Here is a 16,125-nt window from a genome sequence, read left to right on the forward strand (position 1 = left end):
CTTGCCCCAACAGTCTGTTAAGGCTACACGGGGGATCTTTGTCTTAGTGGGGTGGGGGGGGGGGGGGAGCGGTAGTGCAGCGGCTAGCGCTGCGATTACCGCTCACGACCACCCACATCGACGATTCTCCGAACCTTGCCCGGGCCTCCCCTAGGTCGACTCCGATGGAAACGAACGCCGACTTTGGTGCCATTTGCTGCACCGCCTTCTCCTGGCGAGCTAAGGGAACGGCACCGCCCCGCCTCTCACAACATCGGTGTGTGATCCACCAACCCTCTCTGCTGCTGAGAGGGTTAGTGCCACCACGCGTGTGTGTGTATTTGTGTGTGTATTTGTACTTCAATGATGAACGGTGCATATTGTTACGTCTGTACAATACCACGTGTGTGTGTGTGTACATATGTGTGTGTGTGGAGAGCCGTAGTGTGGCGGTTAGCGCGCTCCAGGGCCAACACCAGTGACGATTATCTGAACCTAGGTCGACTCAGCCTCGAATGAGTACCTGGTGCGACGTTTAAAACGTCGCCACTGGGGAGACGAAGGCGACCAGCCGTGGTGCTGACCACCCACCCCCTCCCCTCGCGTGCCTTGCCTGGCCTTCAATCGGTGGCTCGCTAACAGCACTTGCCCTAACAGCACCGGTGAAAGCTATATATGGGTGATCTTTGTAATAATGTGTTGCGTAAATAACATCACAGCACTTGCAACACCGGAATGTCGCAAATGGGGAAATCCAACGCGAATCAAACGCGCCGCGTTCAACGTCAATCGGATATCTTTGCGGTACTTGGTTGCTTTGTTGTGTCTACATCGAATGAGTACCATATCTAACACACACACAAGGTTGGTCTATATACATATACACATCTTGGCAGTCCCCTAGCAATGATTTAGGCACTGAATATCGAAACCGATCCGGACCTAGGTTCGACCCGATCCAATGCTGCTGACGTTATTCTGTGATACCGCAATTTTTTGTTTGTTATTTTACCAGGCAAGCTCTTTTTTCGGAAGCGATCTGTGATAGCTCAACGAAGTTGCTCATCATCACCGTGTGGAAATGTACAGTAGCCAAATACGGTACTCGAAACGGGCGACGTTGATTCTAAATGTGGAGGGGAAAACCCGGAGGGCCTTGGAGAAAAATTCACGCGACCACGCGGGGAGAGAGAGAGAGAGACACGCAAACTCCAAATACACAGCCAGGCGTCCGGATCGAGATCGATCGAACCCACGACGTCCCGTATACCGGGCGAGGTAGTAAACATCTCGCCACACATTATATACTCGCAGAGAGTAGTGCTGATGGAACGTGTACAAAACAATTACTTTTCACGGATACGGGAAAGCAGAGGGATTGATTCTCCGTCTGCTGAATCTTATTTGTGATTGGTCGATCGCGTACGTTTCCCAGGGCCGTGTCGTACACGGAGGGAGCTCTCCGATGCGATTTCGTGTTTGTACCGCGCGCGTTAAAGGGGAACGGAGCTTCACAGCACGCGGCTGCAAAACGTCGGACGTCATGCTGAACGCACGTGGTAGCCCATCAACGTAAAATCCCACCAAAGTATGCAAACAAAAACACGTGTCTGCAAAATGCGAATGTTCTTATAATTATTTTCGCCCTTCATCTTCCGTTTCCCGTCAATAAAACTTAATATATGTACGGTAATATATTTAGCGACATCATTAAACACTGTACACATTGTGAGTTAAATCTACCGCAATGCTAATTAACGCTGCCTTCTCGTCGACTGTGGAGCGGCGGGTCCAGTGGGGAGAGAGAAGGTGAAGTTCGACCCCTGGCCACGTGGTCCAACGGACATCAGCCATGGCGAGGGGTGACATCTGAACTCATCGTCCATCACCAACGGGCACTGACCGGTGTGGTGAAGTATGGCTCCACAACCTCCCGCATGACCATATGCGGTGTTAAAGGCTTTCATTCGGCCGTGGACTGACAAAGGTGGGTTGGGGGGGGGGGGGTCGTACACTGGGTTATCGTATCACAAACAGATATTGTTTGACGCTTTGAGCAATGACCCTTATTCAGGACAGAGAAGGAAAATTACGAGAATATTTGCCTACGCTGACGTTGATGAGGATAATGATGACAATATCATTATAATTTGATGATAATGCTATTGAAAACGATGTTGATTATGATGATGACATTGATAACGATGTTGGCGATGATAATGACATTGACAACGATGTTGGCGATGATAATGATGACATTGACAACGATGTTGATGATTGAGATGATAATGATGGCATTGATAACGGTGTTGATGATGATTGTGAAGTTGATACAGTTTATCATGATGATGACCATGACATGGATAATGATGGTGACATTGATGATGATGGTGACAATGATGGTGATTGTGATCAATTGTACGTCTTTATACTTAACATTCCACCACTGCCCACGCGCCAAATTAACTCTCCTGACTTACGCTTCGTCACATCAAAGGAAATAATTAAAACGAGAATATGTAAATCGTATGCAAATAATATGCAAATTACATGTCCGTACGTTTCGGTCAAACGCCAGATTACCTCCCCCGTCACAATCCAAGCGTGGAGCGGTAGAGGCGTGCATCGCTTGATATCCGAGCAAGCAGTGAATTACATTCCACATTACCATGACGAGCGCCGGTCTGTCCATATAAGCAACACTGTTGTATAGGCGGCGTGTGACAAAAATCACCCGCAATGCACCCGGTCTCGTCACAGAGCTGGAAAAGCTAAGCAGGAGCCTGGAGAGCGATCTCGATGACAGGCGTCATAAGCGGCCGCGAGCTCACCACGTGACTCACCACGTGGCTCACCACGTGGCTCTTCTCTGGCCGTAACGTGGCGAGCCACGCGGTGACGCTGCTTGCACCGCCATCTGCTGTCGCACCGCCGAGTTATTATACTGTACTACGCTCAAACGCATATGGCACCCCCCCCCCCCCGCAATGCACTTAAGGCATTGCTAAGCCAGCGTGGGGTACGAGAGCGTGGCTCGTGGAACGATCACCATGCGGCAACGGCGCTGGGGGGGGGGGGGTGTGGTTCTCATCCAGCAGTGGATTGGCGAGAGCCGCTTGTGCACCGGTAACAACATCGTGTCACGTGCGTCGTCAGGCATTGGCTCAGTTTCCCGCGGGGAGAGTGCAGAAAGCTGTTCCGGCTCAATTAATATTCCTTTAAAATATACATTCATAGGCTCACAGGCACATATAGGGTACCATCATATAGGGTTACTATTATTATGGAGAGGCGTAACCTTGTAACTCTAGTGGTAGTGCCTTACTCCGATAATTCATACTCCAAGCGGTCATCCTCGCAGCGTTCCGGGAAGATATCGAGCGTGAGAAATGAAAATCCATCTCTGGCCGCAAAGAATTTCACGTCGTGGCTGAAACATTCCAGCCACCCCGCCCCCTTCGATTAAAGCTCTCTCATGTGGTGATTTCGAGATGATGTCCGACGGTTCGTCGCAACCACCTTCATCAGGGGAGCTTCTTAAGCGCATGTTTCCTTGCTACGAACACGTGGACACAGTTTGGTTCTATTCGGAAAAGTCACGTAGGTAAAAAAATAAAACAACAAAAATATGTTTTTACCTACGTCACTTTACCGAATAGAACCAAAGAGTATGGATCCTGGCAGTCACGAAAGCTTCAAATCTAGAACGTGGACACAGCCCCGGTTTAACCCCGCACCACCATCGCCACTTGCGGAGAGCGCCATGCATCATCAACCGAATTCAAATGCAAGCGGCGGGCAGAATGCGCCCGCCCATCTTATTGGTGGTGACAGCGGCGGAGATATCACTCCAACCCCCCCCCCCACAATATTGTATGTATGTAGAAATTATTTCGTAACGTACGTAGCCAACCGTGCTAATCGGAGGTGCGGGTGGGGAAGGACAGCGAACGAAACGCAACACCGCGTGGTGTATTGAACAATGAAGTCGTCGCCGAGACTGGATGAGCGACTCGACGATTTAAGGAGGTCTCATGGATTCACGCCACGGATCTTGAAGTTTTTTTTTTGTAACACAGCGTAAACACCACCAAACTCCCCCTCCCCCCCCCTCCTCCCCACAAATGTGTTCGTGTGTGTGCTTGCTAAGGCGTGTGTGGGGTGAGCGGTGGCGCAGCGCTTAGCGCGCTGCGTTACGTTTACCCGGCGACCCGAGTTCCATTTCCCGGCTCGCTCACGGCCATCAACGGCAGTGACGAGCGCTTGAAACAGGGGTCCTGGGCATCCCACTAGGTCGACTCGGCCTCAAATGAGTACCTGGTGCGGTGTTGCGCAAACCTCGTCCACTGGGGAGATAAAGGCGGCCGGGCGCGGTAGTGTCCTTAATAGACGGGGCTCGCTAACAAGCACTTGCCCCTCCCCCCCCAAACAAAAGCCAGCCAATGCTGGCACCATCAGAGGAATCTTCCGCCTTTAAATATCCGCGGGGGTTCCGCGACAAACAAAAAAAAACAAATCCGAACGGCCACCGACGTAGAGAGCACGACCGAACGGATACAGGGGAGAGACGGAGTCGGTCGCTGAAGCATCTCCCAACCTGTGGGTTCGCAGAGCTCCCGGCGGAAGTTGTTGGTAGCGCCAACTCCGGAGTTGATTCCCCCCGTTCCACTTCCCTGCCCGCGGCGAATGACAAAATTCTGCTCTGGGCAGCAGAACGAAAGACGCCGCTTATTACACGCACGCGCGCGCGCTCACACTGTCACACACATATATAGTGTGATATATGTAGTGTATATATGTGTGTGTGTGTTAATACAATACAATTCGTGTTGTTATTATTGTCGGACACGGATTACGAACGAACGGACGGACAGAGGGTATGGATCGACAGACGTTACCGAGCTAACGAACGGACAGACGGACAGAATTACTGCTGCCCGAATTGCACGAAATCGCGAACGAATTCACGGACGAACGAACGAACCTGTGTGTGTATGTGTATGCGTGTGTGTGTGTGTATGCGTGTGTGTGTATGCGTGTGTGTGTGTATGCGTGTGTGTGTGTGTGTATGCGTGCGTGTGTATGCACACGTGTGTATGCGCGTGTGTGCATGCGTGTGTGTAAGCGTGTGTGTATGTATGCGTGTGTGTATGCGTGTGTGTGTATATGCGTGCGTGTGTATGCACACGTGTGTATGCGCGTGTGTGCATGCGTGTGTGTATGCGTGTGTGTGTGTATATGCGTGCGTGTGTATGCACACGCGTGTATGCGCGTGTGTGCATGCGTGTGTGTAAGCGTGTGTGTGTATGCGTGTGTGTAAGCGTGTGTGTGTATGTGTGTGTATGCGTGTGTGTGTATGCGTGTGTGTATGCGTGTGTGTAAGCGTGTGTGTGTGTGGTTCTAGCCACCCACCCCGTCGTGCGCCGTGCCCGCGTTAGCCGGTGCTCGCTTACAGCACTTTCCCCAACAGTCTGTTACGGCCTATACGGGGGATCTTTGTCTTCGCGTGTGCGTCTGCGCATAGCGTGCGTGTACGCATGAGGTGCGTGCGTGCATGCGTGTGTATGTATGTCAGCGTGTGTATCTGTATGCGTGTGTGTGCGCGTATGTATGCGTGTGTATGTATTTGTGTGCGTGTGTGCGTGCGCTCGATTAGAAGTATTGATGAGCGCGTTTTGCCACGCACGATGCGAACGAAGTTCTACACGCAAGTGAATACAAGTTAGGCCCTCTGCCGAGACCAATCGCCGCACGCGTTGGGCCGAGGGTGAGAAAACGCGAATCTCGCTTTGAGGCCGCGTATCGCGATTCACTCGCGCTCCCTGTGTGTGTGCTCCTTGTCGGCTCGCTGCTTTCTTACCCTGTATTTATGTATACGCTTCATCATCATATGTATGTGTGTGTGCGATGTCGCGCCTAGCACATTAGTAGCCGGTGCGGTGTGTACAAAAAATATCAGCACGAGGGGAGAGTCTCGTACGCCGTGCAGGCCTCCATCGGTGATACTCGCCGACAGTTCTTGCCCCAGCAGTCTGTGTCTAAAGGCCGTGACGAAAGGGGATCTTTGTCTCATGGACGTAACCCGCGTACGCATAAGAACGCGTGGATCGGAGACGTTTTGCGTACGCGCGCGCGGTGCGTATAACAACGACGAACACAGCGCATCGCGGTGCGTACAACAATAGCAGCGCATCGCTATGCGCGCGATGTGCCCGCGGGTTACCGCAGATATGCAAGGGGCCGTGTTACCGCTGTCGTGATGCGTACACGTGCCACTCCGTGTTATCGCTGTCGTGATGCGTACACGTGCCACTCCGTGTTACCGCTGTGGTGATGCGTACACGTGTCACTCCGTGTTACCGCTGTCGTGATGCGTACACGTGCCACTCCGTGTTACCGCTGTCGTGATGCGTACACGTGCCACTCCGTGTTACCGCTGTGGTGATGCGTACACGTGCCACTCCGTGTTATCGCTGTGGTGATGCGTACACGTGCCACTCCCTATTACCGCTTTTGTGATGCCGACACGTGCCACTCTGTGTTACCGCTGTGATGATGCCTACACGTGCCACTCCGTGTGACGGCTGTTGCGATGCCTACACGTGCCACTCCGTGTGACCGCTGTCGTGATGCGAACACGTGCCACTCCGACGAATGCCTTTGCCCGCGCGGCACAGCTACACATCGTCATCAGAGACGCGGGCGTTACCGTTCGATGTTAAGTACTCGCGCAAATGCGTAGATATAGGTGAATAACCAAGACTAAAATATATACATCATATACTGGTAGCGATAGGGGGTGGTGTGGTGGGGGGGGTCGGGGGGTCGCGGGGAGGTCGACATTATTAAGGAAAGTAGTTCCCTGGGTTAACGTTGCATTCGAGCTCCATCAGTGTCGGAAGGTTTCAGGAATATCGAGGTCGAACGGACACTCCCGTGGGAAACAGACGTAGTAGAGAATCACAAATAATAAGATTCCGCAGACGGACAATACACGCCGCCGCTTTTCACGTATCCGCGAAAGAGAATTCATTTTTTCGTACACATTCCATCAGCCACGCGGCACCATTCTCTGTAATCGTATATCACGGTGGCGTGATGTTAACCACCTCTCCTGGTATACGGGAGGTCGAGGATTCGATCCCGACCCTGACGATGCCTGCTGCTGTATATTTGGAGTTTGCGGTGTCTCTCTCTCGTCGTGATCGCGTGGATTTTTCGCCGGTTCCTATTCCGGTATTTCCCCTCCATATTTAGAATTCAACATCACGGCGTTTCGGCTATTTGGCTGCTATAAATGTCCACGTGAGAAGCCACTTCGTTGAGCTATCGTTTGCGATGGCCAGGTTGCTTCTGAAAAAAAAATCGCTATTATAACTCAGTGGGCCTTACCTGCTAACACAAAAAATAGTTTAGAACAATTAAGCAAGAGGCAAAGTAATAGTTGAATCTTGATAGCCACAAGTCCCGTATCCTGCTGCCATGAAGTACCCGTACCGTGTGTTCGATACACGCATCATACGTACTATTTACATAGCACGTCATGCATTCCTACGTAATATTGCATTACAAGTACACGCACAAATACACACAATAGTGCCTACTAAGGACTATCACAGGTACGTTATATAGTTCGAACCAAAGAGTACGTTATATAGTGTTACATATACGTACATATATAAATAGCACGTACATAAACGACTTATCACGTGTACGTGATGTCCCATTATCGGTATGTGTATACAAACGTAAGTACACACTCAGATGCGTACGTGCCTGTGTTGCGTATCTTTGTGTAGAGTACACCATTGGGGAGACAAAGGCGGCCCGGACGTGGTGCTGGCCACCCACCTTCCTCGTGCTTGTTACTCGCCAATAGCAGCACTTGCCCCAACAGTCGATTGACGCTATTCCGGGGGACCTTTGTCTGTGTGTGTAGGTTCGGGCGCGTCGCTCGGAGTGTTGGTCGCCTTCCCAGAGGGATCGTCTTCGGCTTTGTCTCGCGTAATCGGTTTGCGCGCCCTACAATTACCCTGCGAGTTAAAAAAAAAACACAAAGGCGGCCCGTTTGCCTGTCGCCCGCGGGAATGTCAGACGTTTCGGCTGCAGCGGGATCGCAAACCGAACGCAACCCCACCCCCCTCCCCCCGCCACATAAGACATGTGACGCCGATACATCAACAATCACTCGTACGCAAAATGTAAAGACAACTATTCCCCGTGTAGCTTTCACGGCCTTTCTGTGTCAAGTGCCGTGAGCGAGTAGTCAATGACGTGAGCGAGTCAATTACGACGGCACTGGCTGAGTCGACACCGCATCGCGCCAGGTTCACTCAATTGAGTCGACCTCGGGGAGGCCCAGGACCGGGTTGAGATAAATACAATCGAAGAATCGCCGTTCCCGATGAGCGCCGGATAATGTTGGCCGCGTGCGGAATACGAACTCGCGGAGTCGCCGGGTTCGCGGGGCAGCGCGCTAACCGCTAACCCCACCGCTCCCCATACAAAGACAAAGACACTCTCACACACGCACACTTACATAAAGACAAAGGTCACCCCATGGAGCCATTAACAAACTGTTGGGTAACGTGTGAGCGAGCGCCTATTACGGGTGGCACGGCACGCCAGGGGGTGGCACGGCAGAGGGTGGCACGGCACGGCAGAGGGTGGCACGGCAGAGGGTGGCACGGCACGCCAGGGGGTGGCACGGCACGGCAGAAGACAACTATTCCCCGTGTAGCTTTCACGGCCTTTCTGTGTCAAGTGCCGTGAGCGAGTAGTCAATGACGTGAGCGAGTCAATTACGACGGCACTGGCTGAGTCGACACCGCATCGCGCCAGGTTCACTCAATTGAGTCGACCTCGGGGAGGCCCAGGACCGGGTTGAGATAAATACAATCGAAGAATCGCCGTTCCCGATGAGCGCCGGATAATGTTGGCCGCGTGCGGAATACGAACTCGCGGAGTCGCCGGGTTCGCGGGGCAGCGCGCTAACCGCTAACCCCACCGCTCCCCATACAAAGACAAAGACACTCTCACACACGCACACTTACATAAAGACAAAGGTCACCCCATGGAGCCATTAACAAACTGTTGGGTAACGTGTGAGCGAGCGCCTATTACGGGTGGCACGGCACGCCAGGGGGTGGCACGGCAGAGGGTGGCACGGCACGGCAGAGGGTGGCACGGCAGAGGGTGGCACGGCACGCCAGGGGGTGGCACGGCACGGCAGAGGGTGGCACGGCACGCCAAGGGGTGGCATGGCACGGCAGAGGGTGGCACGCTAAGGGGTGGCACGGCACGGCAGAGGGTGGCACGGCAGAGGGTGGCACGGCCGCCAAGGGGTGGCACGGCACGGCAGAGGGTGGCACGCCAAGGGGTGGCACGGCACGCCAAGGGGTGGCACGGCACGCCAAGGGGTGGCACGCCAAGGGGTGGCACGGCACGGCAGAGGGTGGCACGGCACGCCAGGCGGTGGCACGCCAGAGGGCGGCACGCCAGAGGGTGGCACGGCATGCAGCTCGCCCGACCGGATCGGTCTCCCCATTCAATGCTAAAGCATTCACACGCTGAGTCGACCTAGGGGAGGTCCGCAGTCGGTTCTAATATCCGCCACTGTTGTTGGTCGTGAGCGCCCGTGCGCTAACCACCGCGCCACCGCTCCCCACGGTAACCCTTACACCCGACGCCGCCATACGTACACACACGTGCACGCGAATGTACACACGTACGTACAAATATACACCACAACATATAACAATACACAATAACAACAACAAACAAAGAGAAAGATCCCCCGTATAGCCTGACCAGACTGTTGGGGAAAGTGTTGCTAGCGAGCACCTATGGAGGCCGGCACGGCACACGAGGGGGTGGGTGGCCAGCACCACGCCCGGCCGCCTTTGTCTCCCTAGCGGGCGATGTTTACTACGACGATGTTAACTGTCACACCACGGTAAACTCTGTTAACTGTCACACCACTGTGACCTCTGTTAACTGTCACACCACTGTGACCTCTGTTAACTGTCACACCACTGTGACCTCTGTTAACTGTCACACCACTGTAACCTCTGTTAACTGTCACACCACTGTGACCTCTGTTAACTGTCACACCACTGTGACCTCTGTTAACTGTCACACCACGGTGACCTCTGTTAACTGTCACACCATGGTAACCACTGTTAACTGTCACACCACGGTAACCGCTGTTAACTGTCACACCACTGTGACCGCTGTTAACTGTCACACCACGGTGACCTCTGTTAACTGTCACACCACGGTGACCTCTGTTAACTGTCACGCCACTGTGACCTCTGTTAACTGTCACACCACGGTGACCTCTGTTAACTGTCACACCATGGTGACCTCTGTTAACTGTCACACCACTGTGACCTCTGTTAACTGTCACACCACGGTGACCGCTGTTAACTGTCACACCACGGTGACCGCTGTTAACTGTCACACCACTGTGACCTCTGTTAACTGTCACACCACGGTGACCACTGTTAACTATCACACCATGGTAACCTCTGTTAACTGTCACACCACGGTGACCTCTGTTAACTGTCACACCATGGTAACCTCTGTTAACTGTCACACCACTGTGACCGCTGTTAACTCTCACACTTAATTAACGAAATTAACCTGGCTTCGTCTATGTCCGTACAATACAAGTGAAATTAAATTAACACGTGAATATTAAACCGGTTTGTTTTAAATCAATGTCCGGGTTTCTCTTAATCACATCATCCATCAGTCATCAATCAATCATCGTCATCAGCCATGATCAATCCACTGCTGCATGAGAAAATCAGTGCTTTGTTAATCTGCAAAATATATGCATATATAGTGTACTGTATATTGAAATGACATTTTAAAACCACGTATGTTTACACACATACTTGTTGCTGTCGTAATACGGACTTAAATTTGCAATAAACAAAGTTAGGAAACGAACAACAATTATAATAAAAAAACGATTTCACACGATTTGTGTTTTTCGTTGATACACAACACTGCACATCCCAACACGCAGGGCTAATCATATTTATTGTTGAGCGTCGCTGTGTCACGTGGTAATATGTAAATTGACGTGCAATATTATCGTTGGTAATATTATCGTTGACAATGTTATCTTTGTTAATATCAACAGCAGACGTCTTGGCGGAATGCAAGCGTGGCCATCACGTGGTTCGTGTGCGCTGCGCAGTTCAAATGTGCCACTAATATTTCACACGCGTGCGTGCATACAACTAACATGTGTGGAATAATTACGCGTGTGTAGACGCGCGCACTTACAACCAACACGTGTGCGTCAATGATTTACACACGCGCACACGTGTACACGCAACCAACACGTGTGAATAAATTACACATACATACATACAAACGCACACGTGTGTACGTATGACGCGCGTGAACACGTACGCTCAACAAAGCGGATGGACACACCCGTGAACATATATGTACATAGACATGCTCGGGCGCGCAACATACAGTGTTCATGCGTATGTTTAACAAAAAGACAAAAACTCACCCTCTAGACAAAGATCTAAGGCCCTTCACGACAGACTGTTGGGGCAATCGCTTTTAGCGAGCGCTCGTGAATGTGAATGGAACCCGGCACGGCTACGCGAGCACCCCCCCACACCCCCTCCTTCGTCTCCCTCGTGGCGATGCTCACACACAGCTGGATCCAGGTAAACTAATTTGAGGCTGAGTCGACCTAGGCGATACCCAGGACGAGTTCACATAATCATCGTCGTCGGGCGTCGGCCGTGATCGGGAATGGAACTCACGCACACACGACCATTCACTTATATCAATGTTGCAAATGCTCTTGGTCAATGAATTTACGCCCAACATTAACCCTCCGATGTGTACATATATATGCCACAAGAAGATACAAATCTGAAAATCGCATCTATTCCATGAATATAGCCGACGATGTCGACTGTTCGCTTTCCGTGGAGTGTGACGCTGAAGCCCACAGATAGCGGAACGATTCTCGCTCACCGTGCATCCGCTATGTATATGTGTGTTTGTGTGTATGTATGTATATGTGTGTTTGTGTGTATGTATATGTGTGTGTGCGTATGTAAATGTTAATGTTATAATGCAAGTGCGCGCGCGCGTGTGTGTGTGTTGCTGGTAAACGGTGGGTAGGTGATGTGTGTGTGTGTCGCTGGTAACGGTGGGTAGGTGATGTGTGTGTGTGTCGCTAGTAACGGTGGGTAGGTGATGTGTGTGTGTCGCTGGTAACGGTGGGTAGGTGATGTGTGTGTGTGTCGCTGGTAACGGTGGGTAGGTGATGTGTGTGTGTGTGTGTCGCTGGTAACGGTGGGTAGGTGATGTGTGTGTGTCGCTGGTAACGGTGTGTAGGTGATGTGTGTGTGTGTGTGTCGCTGGTAACGGTGGGTAGGTGATGTGTGTGTACTGTGCGTTGTGGAGAGACCACTGTCGTGCCGGCCTTCATAGTTGCTGCTCACTAACAGCACTCGCCTCAACAGTCTGTGTAAGGCGATACGGGGGGGGGAGGAGGGGGGCTATCTTTGTGTGTCGGGGTTGTAACGTCGCTGCTGTGGCTGGCGCACCGCTCTACCGAGCTAGATGGCTGCGCTCACGACTGGTGCCCTGGGTTCCCTCCCCTTTAACCTCGACACAAAAGTACACCGCGGGGAGACAAAGGCGGCCGTGCGTGGCGTCGATGAAGGCGAACGCCTCGCGGGCACAACGGCACTTTCCCCGCGGCGGTTCCGTTGAGGGCTACACGGGAGATGTTTAAAACATTTTTTCACAGTCCTAGCCGCGCAACCAGAGTCCTTCGAGTAAGTCGCTGCCAGCCAGCCGCAGTGGCGCGAGTTGGCGATGGGGAATCGCTGGGCAGAGGCTCGTGGCGAATTTCGCGCGGGCGCTCGTCAGTGGCAAGCGGCGCGGAGGGGAAAGCGTCGTGACGAGACGGGAGACGGCGGCGACACTGAGTCGACGGGAGATTACGAGACAGGGCTTGTACCAGGACAGCCACCACCACCACGACCTTCATCAGCATCATCATCACCAACATACCCACCAGAAAAATCACCACCACCATCAGCGGCACTTTCATTATCATCATCATTATTCCTGTCAGAACAATCATCATCATCATCATCACCACCGACATACCCACCAGAAAAATCACCACCACCATCATCAGCGGCACTTTCATTATCATCATCATTATTCCTATCAGAACAATCATCATCACCAACATACCCAACAGAAAAATCACCACCACCTTCATCAGCGGCACTCTCATCATCACCATCATCATCATTCCTATCAGAACACTCATCATCATCATCAGTAGCACCAAGAGCCAGACTCATCGCGAGCAGTAGGTGCACATTGATTATAATCGTGATAACCACGCGACCATAATTATTATCACGACCATCACCATCAACCAACTTGATCGTCACTATGATCATCACAATAATAACTACGCTACAACTACTACCTCGATCATCACCACAATAATAACCACCACCACCACACCGATCATCTCCACCACCACAGCCACCTGAATCACCTCTATCACTACCACATTCACCACCTTGATCATCAACAGCTGCCACGAAGTGGCGAATGGCAGCTTGTGCCAGGCCAGGTGAAACTTTGAGACCATCTTCACCACAATAATAACAAACACTACATTCATCACCACCACAATCACCGCATTGATCATCTCCTCCACCACCACCACCTTGATCATCATCACCACCACCACATTGATCATCTCCACCACCATCACCACCACCACCTTGATCATCATCACCACCACCACCTTGATCATCTCCACCATCAATACCACCACCTTGATCATCTCCACCATCAACACCACCACCACCACCTTGATCACCAACCACGGCCACGACCCCGGTACCTGAAAAAGTCGCTCTTGCAGTAGAGTTTCCCGTCGCGGGAGAAGCACTTCTCGCTCAGATGGCATTTGCAGTCGCAGCACTGGACGCACTTCACGTGCCACGGACGGTCTAGGACGTTGAGCAGAAACCGGTCGAGTATGGGTCTCTCACAGCCAGCGCAGTGAACCATTCTGTCCGTACAGCGAGGCCGCGCAGCCCGGCTTGGCCCCGCCAGCAGCAGCAGTAGCAGCGAGCAGCAGCCGACGCGGACGCGACACTTCAAGGAGATGTCTGGTCCGGGTTTCGCGAAGTTCCAGCGGCGGGTTTGTAACCGCGAACAACGGAGCGTCTTGAGAGTGTCTCTTGACGTCGTCGTCTCTCTCTCTCTCTCGCTCGCGCGCGCGCGCGGAGCGACACTCTCTTCTCGCGCTTGTCAAAGTCGCTTCTCCGAACAAACTGGCTCCCCTCTCTCTCTCTCTGGCCTCTTTCGCCTCTTCTCTCTTCGCGCTTTGAGTTTTAGCTAAGCGGCGGCGTGGCACGGTCCGGTGCGATGGTGGTGGTGGTGGTGATGGTGGGGGCGATGGAACGTGGAAACATCGCTCCTTCTCCTCCTTCTCCTCCTCGCCCACTCGCTCGAGTCCCTCGCGACAGGGAGATTGTGGCACGAGATAGAGCGAGCGAGCGAGAGAAAGACGGCACAGAAGCGGCAAGACGGATTCAAGGCCACGTACGCGACGAACCACGCGCGTTGCCCGTGTGTGCACGCGGTGTGTTCACGCGCACGCGCGCCGTGTAACGAGCACGCGCGCGGCGTACGGCTGACGTGGGCCGCGGCCGAAGTCTCTACACGAGCTCCGAGAATAGGACCTCGAAGCGAGAAGGATGTTCGCTCTCTCGTCTCTCTCGTCTCTCTCGTCTCTCTCGGTGTCTTTCGCGCTCTCTCCTCGTCAACGCTCCACGTCTTCGGAGAGACGCGATTATTGAATCTGGTCGCCTCTATAAATGCTCCCCCTTCTGTATTGTGGCGCGTCTCTCTGGCTCTCTCTCTCTGTGTCTCTCTCTCACTTGCTCTCTCTCTCACTCTCTTGCTATCTGGCTCTCCCCAGCTTCTCTCCTCCCCTCTCTCACTCGGCAGTCAGTGTCCCGCGACTGGCACACGCACGTGTATATCTCGCTGTGTGTGCGCGCGCATGGGGGGGGGGGGGGTATGGGTGTGTTAGAGGGGGAGGAGGGGGGAGCACGCAGGGAGGAGGGGTACGTGGAGGGGTTGGGAGTGGTGCGGGGGGTGGGGGAGCAGAGAGGGAGGGAGGGAGAATGAAGGGGGAGGAGGGAGGAGTAGGTAGGGGACAGGGGGGGGTGGGAGATTGGGCGGGAGAGAGGGAGGGAGGGCAGGAGGGAGGGAGGGTGGCAGGGCTGGAAGGGGCGCGGGGTGGGGGTGATGTGGGGGGGGTGAAGGGGTCTCGGGGACGCGGCGTGAAATGCAAAATAGAGCGGGGGGGGGGGGGTGAACGAGGTAGGGAGAGAAACCGGAGAGAGAGAGCGCGAGAGAGAGAGCGAGAGATGGAGGAGCGCTCGGGATTTGATACCACGCCGCCACACTCGTCCGCTCGCAATGTCGCGCTGTGGCTGACTCCATGGAAACGCGATAATTGAACCACCTTCAGTTTAGCATCGCTTCTCTCTCTCTCACTCACTCTCTCTCTGTCTCCCTTTCACGCTCGTCTCACGCTCGACTCACGCTCGTCTCACGCTCTTACGCACCAGCCGTCTGTGCCCCCGCGCCGCTCCCTCTCCCCCCCTCCCACCCCACCAACTCGCCTTGCCTCGCCTCTCAAGTCCGCGGTCCCGTGGTACGGCAGAGGCGGCTGCCGTGAGTCCCAGGGTGTCTCTTTCTCTCCTCCTCATTCGTTCGTTCGTTCATCCATCCGTCAACACGGTTCGCTACGTGCGGTGCGAATGAAATGCAACGTGCATCATCCTTTTCTTCTTTCTGTCGTGGCGGCGTAGCGCAGTGAACGGTAGCGACGTGCTGGTGGTGGTGATGTGGTGGTGGTGACGTGGTGGTGATGTGGTGGTGGTGATGTGGTGGTGGTGATAATGATGGATGTAGCGGTGTGATGGTATTGTGGTGATGGTGGTATTGGTTGTTGTGGTGATGGTGATAGTGGCGATAGTGGTGGTTGTGGTGGCGGCATCTCGTTCCCGCTCCCGATCGTAGCGCGGGTGCGGTTTGTGCATCTGT

General features: G+C 53.2%; 1 protein-coding gene across 1 annotated transcript in view; it reads right to left on the reverse strand.

Annotated features, from left to right (window-relative positions):
- LHX1 (LIM homeobox 1) overlaps positions 1-15,086 on the reverse strand; it is a 71,115-nt gene extending 56,029 nt beyond the window's left edge. Inside the window, exon 1 of the mRNA XM_076072469.1 lies at positions 13,904-15,086. Within this exon, the coding sequence (XP_075928584.1) occupies positions 13,904-14,073 (170 nt within the window). The 5' untranslated portion in view covers positions 14,074-15,086. The remainder of the gene's footprint in view (positions 1-13,903) is intronic.
- Between the last annotated feature and the right edge of the window lie 1,039 nt (positions 15,087-16,125).

Source organism: Petromyzon marinus, chromosome 38 (genome assembly GCF_048934315.1).
Source record: "Petromyzon marinus isolate PM22_M1 ecotype Great Lakes invasive population chromosome 38, UKy_Petmar_22M1.pri1.0, whole genome shotgun sequence".
Classification (NCBI taxonomy): Eukaryota; Metazoa; Chordata; class Hyperoartia; order Petromyzontiformes; family Petromyzontidae; genus Petromyzon; species Petromyzon marinus.